The 14050-nt window shown below is 43.0% G+C and overlaps 1 protein-coding gene across 4 annotated transcripts in view; it reads left to right on the top strand.

The window, feature by feature from the left end:
* The window catches only part of FERMT1 (FERM domain containing kindlin 1), a 36166-nt gene that overhangs the window by 6174 nt on the left and 15942 nt on the right, over positions 1-14050 (top strand). For all 4 annotated transcript variants that reach the window (XM_039532330.1, XM_039532329.1, XM_039532327.1 and 1 more), the window contains exons 2-7: positions 69-242; positions 4742-4975; positions 5988-6134; positions 6827-7040; positions 8916-9018; positions 10427-10534. In XM_039532330.1, coding sequence (XP_039388264.1) covers positions 92-242; positions 4742-4975; positions 5988-6134; positions 6827-7040; positions 8916-9018; positions 10427-10534 — 957 coding nt within the window. In that variant the 5' untranslated portion in view covers positions 69-91. The remainder of the gene's footprint in view (positions 1-68; positions 243-4741; positions 4976-5987; positions 6135-6826; positions 7041-8915; positions 9019-10426; positions 10535-14050) is intronic.

Below are 14050 nucleotides of genomic sequence, written 5' to 3'. Positions count from 1 at the left end.
TTATTATTTTTGTTTAAATGCATTGTATTTTGAACATCTGTTTATTTATACTTTCTTTTACTCTGTAGACCTCACAGTAGAGGTTGCTGAGATGACTTCCTCAAAAGAATATGGATCCAGTTCTTGGGAGCTCATTGTCACAGTCGATCATCAGTATGAAGAAGAGCAAAAGGAATTTACACTTCGGGTCTCGGGAGATCTACATATTGGTGGAGTGATGCTCAAATTAGTAGAACAAATCAGTGAGTAGAGAGAGAGAGTTAATTTTCATGCTGTTATTGAAATTACATGTATAGATTTTCCCTTCCTCCCCTTCCTTGGCTCAATAGACAAGGCAGAGGAAAGGTTTGAGAGGAAACAAAGATGGAACAAGGTGAAGTAACTTGCCCTCAGTCCCACAGCAGTTCAGTGGCAGAGACAAGAATAGAACCCAGATTTCCTGAGTCACAATCCAGTGTCCCAGCCACTAACATAAGCTGCATCCCGAAATAATTATCCCAGGGCCCTGATCTTGCAGTTGGATCCATACAGGCCAAGAAGGAACTTCCAGATACAACTATACCTGAAAAAATATTGACTATAAATGTCATTGTCTCTAGATTTCACATAATACAGATATTTCCTCCACCACACTCTCCACAAGCATGATTCTCTCTCTTCAAATCTAGCAATCTTTGGTTACTTTCTTGCTGACTGCTACACAGGGTCTGTCTATATTAGTCCTGGTCTACACTAGGGGGCGGGGTCGATGTAAGATACGTTGACTTCAGCTACGCTATTCCCATAGCTGAAGTTGCGTATCTTATTTCGACTTACCTCCCGTCCTCACGGCGCGGGATCAACGGCTGCGGCTCCCCCTGTCAACTCCGCTACCACCACTCACCCAGGTGGAGTTCCAGAGTCGATGGGAGCGCGTTCAGGGATCGATATATCACGTCTAGATGAGACGTGATGTGTCGATCCCCGATAAATCGATTGCTACCCGCCGATCCGGCGGGTAGTGTAGACATACCCTTATTCAGGTATGCATGCAGTGGGACTTGCATTCCTCAGACTTGGAACCGCTACAGAGTTGAACACTTGGTGCAGAAGAGGTGTTATCTGGGCCTCACTATTCATATCTTTGACTTCTCGTCTTGCTTCTGTACACATCAGAAGTGCTGCCATCTTCTTTGGTCAGCTTGCTCAGTCCATGGCATGGCCTATCATGACTAACTGTCTGTACCTCTTTTGTGACTGTGAATTGTAATTCAGGGCAGGTTTACACTACAAATTTACAGCAGCGCAACTGCACCACTCTAGCGCTTATGGTGAAGACGCTCTAAGCTGCTGGGAGAGACTTCTCCCCTTGGTTAATAACTCACCTCCATGAGAGGCGGTAGCTAGGTTGGCAGGAGAAGCTGGAGCAACATAGTTACATCGAAGTAATTTTGTAGTGTAAACCAGTGTCATCCAAACTGAGAGGCCAGTTCTTCTGGCATGCAGCCGACATAAGGATGCCAAAGAATTCACACACAAGAAAGCCCTGGTATTTCACCATCAAGTCACTCAGAAGCATGTTTGTTTTTTTTCCAAGGTGGTGGTGGTTGTAGAAAAGAGTTCACTGGATTCATTTGTAAGAGCTTAAAGAGTGACTACATCCTATTCAGCCTGGAGCTGTTGAAGCTGATGGGGAAGCCGGGGTAATTTCAGAACTCAAAGGAAAATAATAAGGTCACAAAGTCCATTCCCTTAATCCCTTGCATTCCACCCCTTTAGCCAAACAGCTGCATGGACTTTTACTTGTGATGTTTAACAAAAAGAAATCTACAGTACCAAGTGAACTAGATGGTCAGCAACACGGCCCCCAGATCCTACATAAACTGTGTCTGTTCTCTTTCGATGTTGCAACTTTCTGGAAACAAATGATATTGCTTTGTTCAATATATTTTTAATTTTTTGTTTTAAAATGAGAGCTGCTTCTTAGTTTAAGGCCAAAAGGGTCCCCGATTTGGTTACAGCATATCTTCCAGAAAGGCAGCCTGTCTTTGTTTGAAGACATCAAGAGATGGAGAATCCACCATTTCCCATGTTTTCATCAAAGTTTTTTTTCATCAAAAAAGCAAAAACTGGTTGTTTTTCAGGTTTGGCAACAGAAAAAAAAAACATTTTTTTGGAAAAATGTTTGGCTTTTGAGAACCAAAACCTGAAAAATTTCAGCCAGTTGGGCAAAAATTTTCAGTAAACCTAAAATTTCCCCCCTGAGCAACAGAAAAAATGTCAGGTTGGCAGAAACTGAAACATTTCTGTGTTTGGGGTGCTGGGGGAGGCAGTTTGTTAGTTTTTCAATGAAAACTGAGGAGAAAAAATTAAACCTTGACATTTCCCACAGACAATTCCATTTTGGTGAAATAGACATTTTCCATCAAAAGCACTTCAGAGCTGGTCCAAAATTTTCCATCAATTAATAATTTTACCAAGGAAACTATTCTTCCAGCAGTGGATTAGCACTGTCATTAAGCTGTGCTGCAAAACACAAGACTTTGTCTCTGTCAAGGTTCCACCCCCACTCTGAACTTTAGGGTACAGATGTGGGGACCTGCATGGACACTTCTAAGCTTAATTACAAGCTTAGATCCGGTAACACTGCCACCAGCCAGAATTCCAGTGTCTGGCACACTCCCTGTCCCCCCAAAACTTTCCCCTCCCTGGATAGCCTTGAGGCTTTTCCACCGAGTCCCTGGTGATACCAATCCAACCCCTTGGATCTTAACACAAGGAGAAATTAACCATTCCCCCCTCCTTTCCCCCACCAACTCCTGGTGAGTCCAGACCCAATTCCCTGGGATCTTAAAACAAGAAAGAAAAAAATCAATCAGGTCCTTAAAAAGAAAATGTTTACCTTTTTTTCTTTAATTAAAAGTTATCTCTGTAAAATCAGGATGGAAAATACTTTACAGGGTACTCAGATTCTATATAGCCCAGAGGAACCCCCCTCTAGCCTTAGGTTCAAAGTTACAGCAAACAGAGGTAAAATCCTCTCAGCAAAAAGGAACATTTACAAGTTGAGAAAACAAACATAAGACTAACACGCCTTGCCTGGCTGTTACTTACAAGTTTGAAACATGAGAGACTGATTCAGAAAGATTTGGAGAGCCTGGATTGATGTCTGGTCCCTCTTAATCCCAAGAGCGAACAACCCCCAAACAAAGAGCACAAAACAAAGACTTCCCTCCACCAAGATTTGAAAGTATCTTGTCCCCTTATTGGTCCTCTGGTCAGGTGTCAGCCAGGTTTACTGAGCTGCTTAACCCTTTACAGATAAAAGAGACATTAACCCTTAACTATCTGTTTATGACAGTCTCTTTCTAGCAGATCCTGCATTTAAAAGATAATCCATCCAACAACGTTTTAAATTTCTGGTTAATTTTCATTAGGTGGTGGGTGAAATGATGCTCAGGTTGTTCATTATTTAGAAGCTCTTTGTAAGAAGTGTGTTCTTGCAATAATGTGGAGAATTCTGGATTAAAGGAACATCTGTCAAATCATACAGCTACCGATTTGCTCTAGTTGTTTATATTTTTAATCATATGGTAGTTCCTAAAGGTCCAAACCAAGATCAGGGCCCCACTGTGCAAGGTGCTGTACAAACACATAGTGAGAGATGGTCTCTGCCTTGAAGAGATTATAATCCAAATAGCTAAAATGGGCAAAGGGTGGGATAAAGCTTAGAAGATGTGGATTCAACTCCTAGCTCTGCTGTAGCCGCATTGGGCAAGTCACTGCATTTTTCCGTGCCTGAGTTCCCCGTCTTGTTCTCCTTCACAGGCACCACTGCAATCCACAAACTTCCTGCTCGGCTGCCACCTAACCCTGTATACAGCTGTGGTTAGCACCATAGTGCGAGTGCCACTGAAAATCAGCTTGCGTGCTGCCTTTGGAGCGCGTGCCATAGGTTGCCAACTCCTACTGTAGTAGCTAACCTCACTTGGCATCGCAGGTTTTTCCATCTGGGCAGGTGCACTACAGCCTCTCCTTCCTGAGCGTGCACACTACTGCCTCGAGAGAGGCCTCTGAATGCCTGTCTCCTGCTTATGCCCCGGAGCAGTTACAAACTTGGGAAGGGGTGTGCAGCTCCCAAGTCACGTGCAGGGGCCCAATCCAGTAGGTGGGTTCTGAGCCTGCCTCCCAGCTCAGGTCCCTCTGGTGAGTTCACACAAAACAGCTGGGGTGGGACTTCCCTCTCGAGCTGCAGTGGATTGGGTGCTTATCCCAGGATGTGGAAGACCCCTAATTCAAGACCCTCCTCCACCTGAGTGGGAGAAGGGATTGGAACAGGGATCTGTCACCTCTCAGGTGTACTAGGCTGCAGAATCATCCTCACGCTCTCTGGCCCAATTAATATTTAATTATTAAATTCAAGAGGAACAGCAGCAATAGGCGAGATTGAGGGAGCCCTACACTAGAATGTCCCGATGGTTAGGACACTCACCTGGGAGATGGTAGATCCCTGTTAATTCCCTTTTCCTCTTTGAGGAACTTGAACCAGGGACTGTCTCTCTCTGGGTGTTTGTGCAGTGTCTAGCATACTGGGGCCTTGATCTAGGGTTTCTAGTTGTTACCGTAGTACAAATATTAATAACATTCTCGTTGTTCGTCTGATCTGTAGCTCCGTGTTTCAAAACAAGACTTTTGAGTGGATCTGCTTTATAGTTTGTTACTGATCGCACACTTTGCATTCCTTTGTTCGATATTGCCCTAGACTTATCACGGGATTGGTCAGACTACGCTCTTTGGTGGGAGCAGAAGAAGTGCTGGCTTCTGAAGACCCACTGGACGCTGGATAAGTGTGGGGTGCAGGCAGATGCCAAGCTGCTCTTTACCATGCAGCACAAGATGCTGCGCCTCTGCTTGCCGAACATGAAAACCGTGCGGCTGAAGGTCAGCTTCTCTTCGGTGGTGTTCAAGGCTGTCAGTGACATCTGCAAAACCCTCAGTAAGTGACTCTTCATCTCTGATGGCAGCTGTGTTTCAGAGCTTCCTGTTGGCTCGGTGTCTGCAGCCCCTATTCGTGCAAAACTCCTACCCCCTTCAAAGAGGCATAGCTCCCTTAATCACGTCCCTGCCACTACCAGGGTCCCAGGCACTGTTGCACCGCTGTCCCTCCATGGTGCTGCAGCAGAGAACAATAGTTTAGTCTGCCGAGGGCTGTAATCCTTTGGTCTCATTCCGATTGTTGGGCTTGGTGCGGGGGTGGCTGGGTGGTGTTGGTGGCCTGTGCTATACTGGAGGTTTGGTGGGGCCTTCTGGCCTTAAATCTATAACCTCCGTCCCAGACCACAGGCCTGGACCTTTCTGAAGAGAGCACAGACTTTTACGTTCAGTATCCAGTGCAGGCTGGCTAACAGGCTAGGTCTCCGTCCTTACAGATCCCTGATCCATAACATTATCAGGAGCTTCTCCTGTGACCCACGTGGTTGCTGATTAGTGAGAGTTCTGAGGGTGGCTTTCGGTGGCTGAAGCCACCAACCCATTTCACACTGTGCGCAGAAGAGTTTGAGCCCCGTTCTGCTCTCACGCCGGCCTTACCACCGTGTAGCCCCGCAGGGTGGGTGGAGTTACTCCCAGAGTACATTAGCATAAATGAGGTGAGAATTAATCAGGCCCATTGCCTTTATTTCTTTACTATGAAGAAGTGAATTTTAGTGCTCGAGACACTTGTAGCACTGCTCAGACCAAGACATCCATCCTGCTTCCCCGCACAGCCCTGTCAACATACTACAGTCCTGAGCCACAGCAACCCTGGTATGCCAATGATGGATTTCTCCCAAGCAGCAATTAGCAGTGGATGATTACTTGCAGCTGGATTGTGGGTGCTTCCATGGAGCTGTGTTGTAGGATACAGCCCTGAATATGGAGGAGTACCAAGTGCCAGTGCCGTGTGAGGTTTTTATTGGCCATTATCTTGTAAGATTCTGTAGCCTTAACTTCAGCACTTATCATTGTAGATATTAGACGGTCGGAAGAACTCTCTCTGTTGAAACAGTCGGAAGATACTTTGAAAAAGAAAAAGAAAAAAGACAAGAATAACAAAGAACCAGTCATAGAAGACATTTTAAACCTGTACAACTCTCCAGTGATTGCAGGATCACCAGGTAACGAAAACCCAGATGAACTTTATTCAGCTGATTTTTTTTTTTCTTTTAAAGAGAAATATTTTGAGGCCGAGGAAGGGGAAACAGGTCTTCATGTTGTGCAGTTAAAACAGGAGGAGGCACAGAGGTGTACAGGGAAGCAGAAGTTAAAGGGATGCTGTTGACATGAAATCTAGCCAGATTTTTAAAAATGATTTGAAAGTAGTTTCAGGTCCTATCCCAGCCTTTGAGTTTCCATGCCAGCGTTTGTGGTTTTATACCACTTTTTTTTTTTTTAATAGTTTTTCTGTCCCGGTGCTCCTGAAAGACCCACACACACAAAAAGAGTATCTGACTAAGGCCCCAACCCTGCAAACAGTATATACTGCTGCTTCATTGGCAGCGTGAGCACGGCTTTGGAATGGTCCGTCATTTCTGACATGCTGCAAGGGAGAGAATGGAACTGCTGATTTTTTTAACATTTTATATATCAGCCCAATCTGAGTGGAATTTCATAGGACAAAGAAAAGACGCTTCTCTGCCCAGCGGGCATTTCCCCAGGCACATACCTAAGCCTGCTTCGAACAATGGAGGTGTGAGAGCTCCTCAAAGAAATGGGTTAGAATCCTGTATAACAAAGTGTTAGGCAACTTGAAGATAGCGGTTGCTACCGGTTCCCCTTCTAACAATCCATTATTGTTTTTAACTTGCAGCAAGTCCTGGTTTATTCAGTAAAACTATGACTCCCATTTATGACCCTGTCAATGGAACACCAGTCCCGTCTACTATGACTTGGTTCAGCGACAGCCCTCTGACTGCACCGAACTGCAGCATCCTTGCCTTCAGCCATCCCAACTGTTCTCCGGAAACACTGGCCGAAATGTATCAGCCTCGGACCTTAGCTGACAAAGCCAAACTTAATGCAGGGTAAGGATGCTTCTCTTTGGCACGTAAGCTCGCTTAGCTGAATTGACGCTAATCCAGCCTTTTCAGAAATGAAACACGGAATTTGAAAACCTAACTCTTGCATTTAGTTGTGGGGTTTCTTTAAAAGGGTCCTTTGATCTAGTTCTCATCTCATAAATGCTTCGTTGACTCTTTTCTACTTTTTGCCTTTATGCCACGTTTTTCTGGGCGATGATTTTGTTTTAAGTGATCAGCAACGTAACATAAAAAGACTCTAGACTAAATTTTTCTTTATCAGACCACTGCAAATCCACTGAAGTGTGTAAGATCGCAGTGGTGTAGTTGAGAGGAGAATTTGGCCCTCTATCTAGTAATGGTGGCTTCTCCTTAAATAAAGCGCTGAGGGCATGTGTGATGGCTGCCATCTTCACTGACACAGTGGGGACTGAACTGGGGACCTCCAGAGCTAAAAGCATGAGCTGCTACAGCTTGAGCTCAAGAGCCACACTCAAGAGCTTGGACTTTAACAGAAAAACACTTTTGATGGAAGTTTTTCAATCAGCCCTACTGTAGACTTCTATTTGCAGCTCTGGGGGACCCAGGTTCAATCCTTAGTGTATTGACCAAGATGGCAGCTGCTGTATAAGTGGAGGCTGTAACAGACCCACATTCTCTGTAGATCATGCGTCAACCCTGCTCCTCTGCGTGCATGCCTAGACTTCAGCCATAATTGAAGACCTGGCAGAGGAATCATTGAGCCTGCAAGCGCTTTCCACAAAAGAAAACTGCATTTTTTTTTTTAGCTTTTTTTGGCACCCAACTGGCTCCACCCCCTCCTCTTGATCATTGCAAATCAGTAATTCCTCCCAGGAATGCACCTGGACTAAACAGTGCACTACTGCAGGCCACAGACAAATTCTACTCAATAAGATTTACAAAAATGACTCTGTTGTGCTCCCTCTGCTGGCTCTTCAGCACCAACAAAGACTCCTCCTAGGTCTTTGCTGACATATGATGATATTGGTGCTTGCGTTGGCATGGGATGACCACCAAAGTGCTCTTGTTAGATGGGGCCTATCAGAATTTGTAATCCCACAAGCTGACAGTGATCCTGTCTTTCAGCCTTTACTTTGTCATTTAGACATTTAGGGAGCTGGTCAGCAAAGCACTTATGAGTGTAGCCCCATTGACTTCTGTGCTTAAAGTTAATAAGCTTTTGCACAGTGTTCTCTGTATGGTATAGCACAACATAACGGCACTAGATTTTCTCAGCATTCATTTCACGAACAGTGACGGCTCATTTTTTTTTTTTTTATGTATTTCAAGTATTGGAACATGAGCTGAGATTTTTTTAAATTTGCAGGATTGAATAGGAGATTAGACATTTCTGTGGATGACAAGAGTAGCTGGAGTTCTAATAGCAAATGCTAAAATGACAGGCAAGAGGTTTGACAGGGATAGAAATCTTCATACTTCAAGGCTTAAATAACATCTCGCTAATAGGGGTCAGGAGGAAACTTCTCTGGGAGCAGGTTACCCCATAACTGCCTACTGCAGGGTTTTTTTACACCTTCTTCTGAAGCAACTGGTCCTAGCTACTGTTGGAAAAGAACATAGTGGATTGGGTGGATGTGGGGTTTGAGCAGGGGGTTGGACTAGATGACCTCCTGAGGTCTCTTCCAACCCTGATATTCTATGACCCAGCCTGGTAGTTCTTGTGTTCTTTTGTTTAAATACTTTAGACACCCATGCAAAAATACAGTGTGCTTCAGTTATGTGAATTTGCCTGTGCTTGTAGGAGCCAAAACTATTCATTCATTAGAGTTACTCTGTAGCTTTGTATCTGACATTTGTTTTCCTGGCACAACTGAATTTATTTTTTTGTTTTTTCTCCAGCTGGCTGGATTCATCACGATCGCTTATGGAACAAAGCGTCCAGGAGGACGATCAGCTTCTCTTACGCTTTAAGTACTACACTTTCTTTGATCTGAATCCAAAGGTAAGAGTCTCTTAACTCTTGGTTTCTGTCGTTTCTCTTTGTTTGGCCAGCTTTCGTGTTCAGGAGCTGCAGCACAAGCCTCTTGCAATTCCTAGCTAAAACACAATAAAGCATTGCCCGGAAGTCTCATAGTCAGTGAATTCTGCTCCTTGCGGATCTTTCAGCTAAGAGTTCGCCCTCTTCGCTGAGTATTTGATACCCAAGTGGCTGTTCGCACATCCTGGTCCCCTCCTGTATCAAAAGGCCTGATACTGCTCCTCCCCCATTTAAATCAGTGGAAAGGCTCCCATTAGCCCCATTGGGAGTTGGGTTGGGTCCAAAGAGGCCAGAAGAATGGGAGAGAGGCCAGAGCTATGTCCCCAGGATTTTCTCCTTTCAAATACATTCCTGATATCTGTTGGGGTTGTGGCTGGGGTCCTGTTTCCTCCTCCCTTCCTGACTGCATGGCAGAGGGGTTCCGCATCCCAGTAGGCTGTTCCTCTCTGTTCCCCCTTTCCAGATCTCCAGAGCTGAGACCTGCCCCCCAGCCTCCCTCCCGGGAGTCACGAAAGATTCCAGCCCCTAGGCAGCAACCCATCAAGGACACTGAACTCAACCAGGTTGCATGCAGTGTTCTGTGAGCAGGGAGTGTAGCCCCAACCGGGCTCCGGGCCCTTACGGTGGCACAGCTAAGATATGGCTCTAAGATTTTCTTAACTATAAGGGCCTGGTCCAAAGACCACCAGAAGAAGTGGTCAGGCTTTCAAAAGAGCTTGTTTATTTCCTGCATTTCTCTCAACGTGGGCAACAAGAATAATCGGGGTAACATTTGCAAAAGCACTTAGCCTAAGTCTCATTTTCAAAAGTCACTTTGGGTCAGATTTTTAAAGGTATGTAGGTGCCGAAATTCCACTGGGAACCTCAGTCTCATTGCCTTCTAATGGGACTTGGACTCTCAAGTGCCTAGGTTGCTTTTGAAACTGCGACATAGGCTCCTCAAGTTACTTGAGTGCTTTGGTAAGTTTGCACCTTAGTTCTTTGCATTTGCACTGATAGTGACTTTCACAAAGATTGCAGTAAGTTGAGTTCTGCTTTTGTTTTATTTTTAAAAACATCAATTAATTGGGGCCAGATCCTTAGCTGGTGTAAATCAGGAAAGTTCCATTGTAAATTGCAGCTTATACCAGCTGAAAATCTTGCCCCCTTTTTTTTGGGGTGGGGTGAATTAATTGTTTTCTTTCAGGCATTTTAGATAAATAACAATGTGCTTTCTAGTCTGATTAAAACACGTGGGGTGAAATCCTGGCCCCAGTCAAGTCAGTGGGAAGTTTGCCATTGACTTCAATGGGGCTAGAATTTCATCCATTGTCTCCTCCACTCAAGGAGTTCCTACATGAACTAATGCAGCATTTTATCTCTCTGCCTCCAGTATGATGCGGTGCGAATAAACCAGCTATATGAACAAGCCCGGTGGGCCATCCTATTAGAAGAAATCGATTGCACGGAGGAAGAAATGTTGATCTTTGCTGCATTACAGGCATGTACTTGATCCTAGTTGAAAAACCGGTTTTCTCAAGAGGGGTAGACACAAGCTAGGGCAGGAACATAATGGAAAGAGCACATGCTAATTCCTGGATTTGAGCAGTTGTTTGCAGTTGTCCTTAGAGTTCTTCCAGAGATTGATTGTTGGATTCTGTAAAGTGTTTCATGCTCAGATTAAAACAATGTCCATTATTTACACGCAACACATATGCCTTATGTAACCATTTATTAACAGTTTCTAAAATCAGAGCTATTTATTTTCCATTTCAGAAAGCATTTCTTCTTCAGTATTAACTGCCTATGGGGGAGCCTTTTAATAATGGCTTTGTTTGGAAGGAGTTTTTAGACAAGAGTTGTTTTATTTACTACCTGTCAAAATCCCACTTTACCCCCTGAGGGTTTCTTTCGTTTTTTTTTTTTTTTTTTACACCCTTAAATTTATAAAATAAATATAAATCCATGTTTGGAGATGTGACATTCCATCCATAATTAATTTTTCCATGACTGAAAGTTTTGATTTCATTCAGCTTTTCCTTGTCTTTCGAGTCCTGCATCCACACTTCATCTTGAACGGTATGTAGCGTTCTAACATGTTAGGTTATAGTTTGCCTATCAAATTCCCAACAACCCTCATAAATTTGTTGAGCATTTTCATCATGGCAGTTCCCATTAACTTTGGCCCAGAAAGTTAGGTCCAGTAATTTCGTTCACAGCGTAACTGGCACTTCACTTGCAGCTATCTGTAGTGCACATAGAGGTGTTGTTATAAATGTACCACACACCATTTGTAGTGCCTGGGCTTGCATTAAATCTAATTTTTTAAGATCTGATTTTGGTGCTGACCCAAAAGCTTGGCAGCCATAGTCCATAACTGGTGTGATTAAGGCACTGTATACCATCAGCAGTGTTTTTCTTATCCGCCCCCAGTTACTCAGCAAGCCTTGGACCCAGGTTAATCCTTCCTGTACATTTATCTTTAACATTGTTTATATGATTTTTCCAAAGTAATTTTAGTATCCCCTAAGAATATTATCCCTAAGAATTTGAACCTTTTTAACTATATATGTTCTCCATACAGATACTGTTTTCTAAAAAAACAATCCTTTGGTTTTAGCAATGGAGAGCTTGAAACCCCATGCATTTCCTCAGCCAGAGGTGTCTCAACGCTTTGTTGAGTCTCTTTTTTGCCACCTCAGTATTCCTGCTTCTCTCCACAGAGCAGGGTGAATAGAGTGACACCTACCCCAGCATTTACTGGTTTTGGGAGATCATAATATGAGATAAGGTCAGGCTAGTAATGCTTCCCTGTGGTGTACCATTTTTAATAGTGTATATATATTTGACATAACTTTCCCAACTCTGACCTGCATAGTCCTTCTCCTCAAAAATAAAGACCTTTGTCCCTCATACTATTTTGTATTACAGTTTCTAATTGTGCCATGTGATCAGTGATGCATCTTCCTTTTGCAAAACGCTCTGCACCTTCTTTGGATGCCTATTTGGAAAACAATGGCTTTATAATCTTCCATTCAGCATTCTCTCCATAATTTTACTCAGACAGGATATGAGAGCCCCTGCCAACGTGGCTACTGCCTTTCACGGAGGCAGGAATTATTAAGCCAATGGCTTAATGTCGGCTTAAAGCATCTTCACCAGAAGTGCTACAGTGGCACAGCTGTAAATGATGTCGTGTAGACGTAGCCTTAGTCTGAATTCCATTCGTTCTTCTAATTTGCCTGTGTATTTCTGATGTCTTGGGATCTTAGTTTATCCACCCACAGTACTTACTCCAACTCTTTCTTTGATTTTGGTTTTTATAATTCTTTGTGCTATTGCCTTACTTCTTTTATGCTTCATTAGCTCTTCACTAGTCGTATTTTTTGCCTTTTTTTTTTATAGGATTTGTTCCTTTCTTTAACTGCCATTTTGCATTTCTCATTCCACCATGGAAGTGATTTTATTTTTATTTTTTAATTTTGGGGTATTTAAATATCCTAGGTATGGTTACAGTAGCTGCTGCTATTAATCCCTTTGTTACATTATTACTGAAATTCTCTGTCATCACTCACCCAATGATTATTCACAAATTACTTGTAAATAGCTTCCAGTTAGCTTTCTTAAAATTCCAGGTGGGTAACTTTCCATTATCTTCCACCTTACTTTGCCCTTGAAAAGTAATAAGTATAGGGAAATGATCACTCGCCATTCCTTCTTCCATATATACTTCTCAGTTGCAATTACTTGCAATACCTGTTATAATTCCCAGATCTAATTAGGAAAAGCTACTATCTGTTGCATTAAATCTAGTTGAGGTGCCATTGTTTAAAACTACTAGATTGTTTTCATCAATGAACTTTTATAAGCATGCATCATGTTTACCAGTTGTCTGTCTTCCCCACAATTTATTATGACTATTTAGGTCACTGCATATAACATATGTTTTTTTATCATTCTTCACTATCTCTTGTAGCTCTGAACTTCCTAATTTGCTATGAGTTTTATAAATATTATAAATCCTTAAAGAAATATTACTCTTCTGCATTGGGATCTCAACAGTATTGTAGGCTTGCTTCTTCATTCTCTACTGCTGTGCAGTTTAATCTTTCCCTTATGAAAGTACAAAACACCACCTCCTCTTCCTAGTTTTTGGTCTTGCCTAACGGCAATATACCCTGGAATTTTAAAGGCAAGTTTTTCAACCAGCCATGTTCCCTGGGTACATAAGACATCTGGTGTAGCTTTCATTTCCAGGATATTTTCTTGACCATGTGCTATCAGGCTGTGTGCATTCCAACAAAAGATTGAGATCCCCATACTAGTCATATTTCACCATGCACGTCATTCAAAATTGCACGAATGTGGTCTATTGACAAGTTGCTAATATACAAGTATTTCTCATTGCCCTTGTGATCGTTTTCATTTTTTCTGACCTCCCCCTCCCCCCCCAGTTTGTGATGTATAGTCCATCACTTCTATCACAAATGCAATAAACCTTTCTTTTTTCATTACTGGTAGATCATCACCTATTCCTTATGCGGTGTTTATCATATTCTTTATAGAACAAGGCTATGTCGGCAGGTCCCCTTTTCCTGTGCTGATTGTCTCTTTCTTCTCCACCTGATGCTTTGAAAGTCTCCATACAGTTTTTGTCTTTTGTATCTGTTTAGCTTGCCGCAATACACCCTCTATATGCCAGTCTGTGGTTACCACCACAGTTACTACAGTTGACCTCTGTCTCTTCTCTGCAGTTTTCATAGGAATGCTTTTCCCCCACATTTACCACATCTTGTTTTCTCTTTACAAACAGCCACTACGGGTCCATACCATTGGCTCTTATAATACCTGAAGAGAGGGGGGTTATATGGCTTAGTTCTCAATATCTGAAACCCTAGTGTTACTTTCCCAGGTAGAGTCGCTCCCTTGAATGTAATCAGTACAGCTGTGGATGGCTTGCTTTCTTCTCGTTTACTCATTAGTCATTTCCGTACTAAGACTTTATCTTCTCCTGTGC

This window comes from Mauremys reevesii, linkage group 3 (genome assembly GCF_016161935.1).
Source record: "Mauremys reevesii isolate NIE-2019 linkage group 3, ASM1616193v1, whole genome shotgun sequence".
Lineage (NCBI taxonomy): Eukaryota > Metazoa > Chordata > Testudines > Geoemydidae > Mauremys > Mauremys reevesii.
This window is presented reverse-complemented; position numbering and strand designations above follow the sequence as displayed.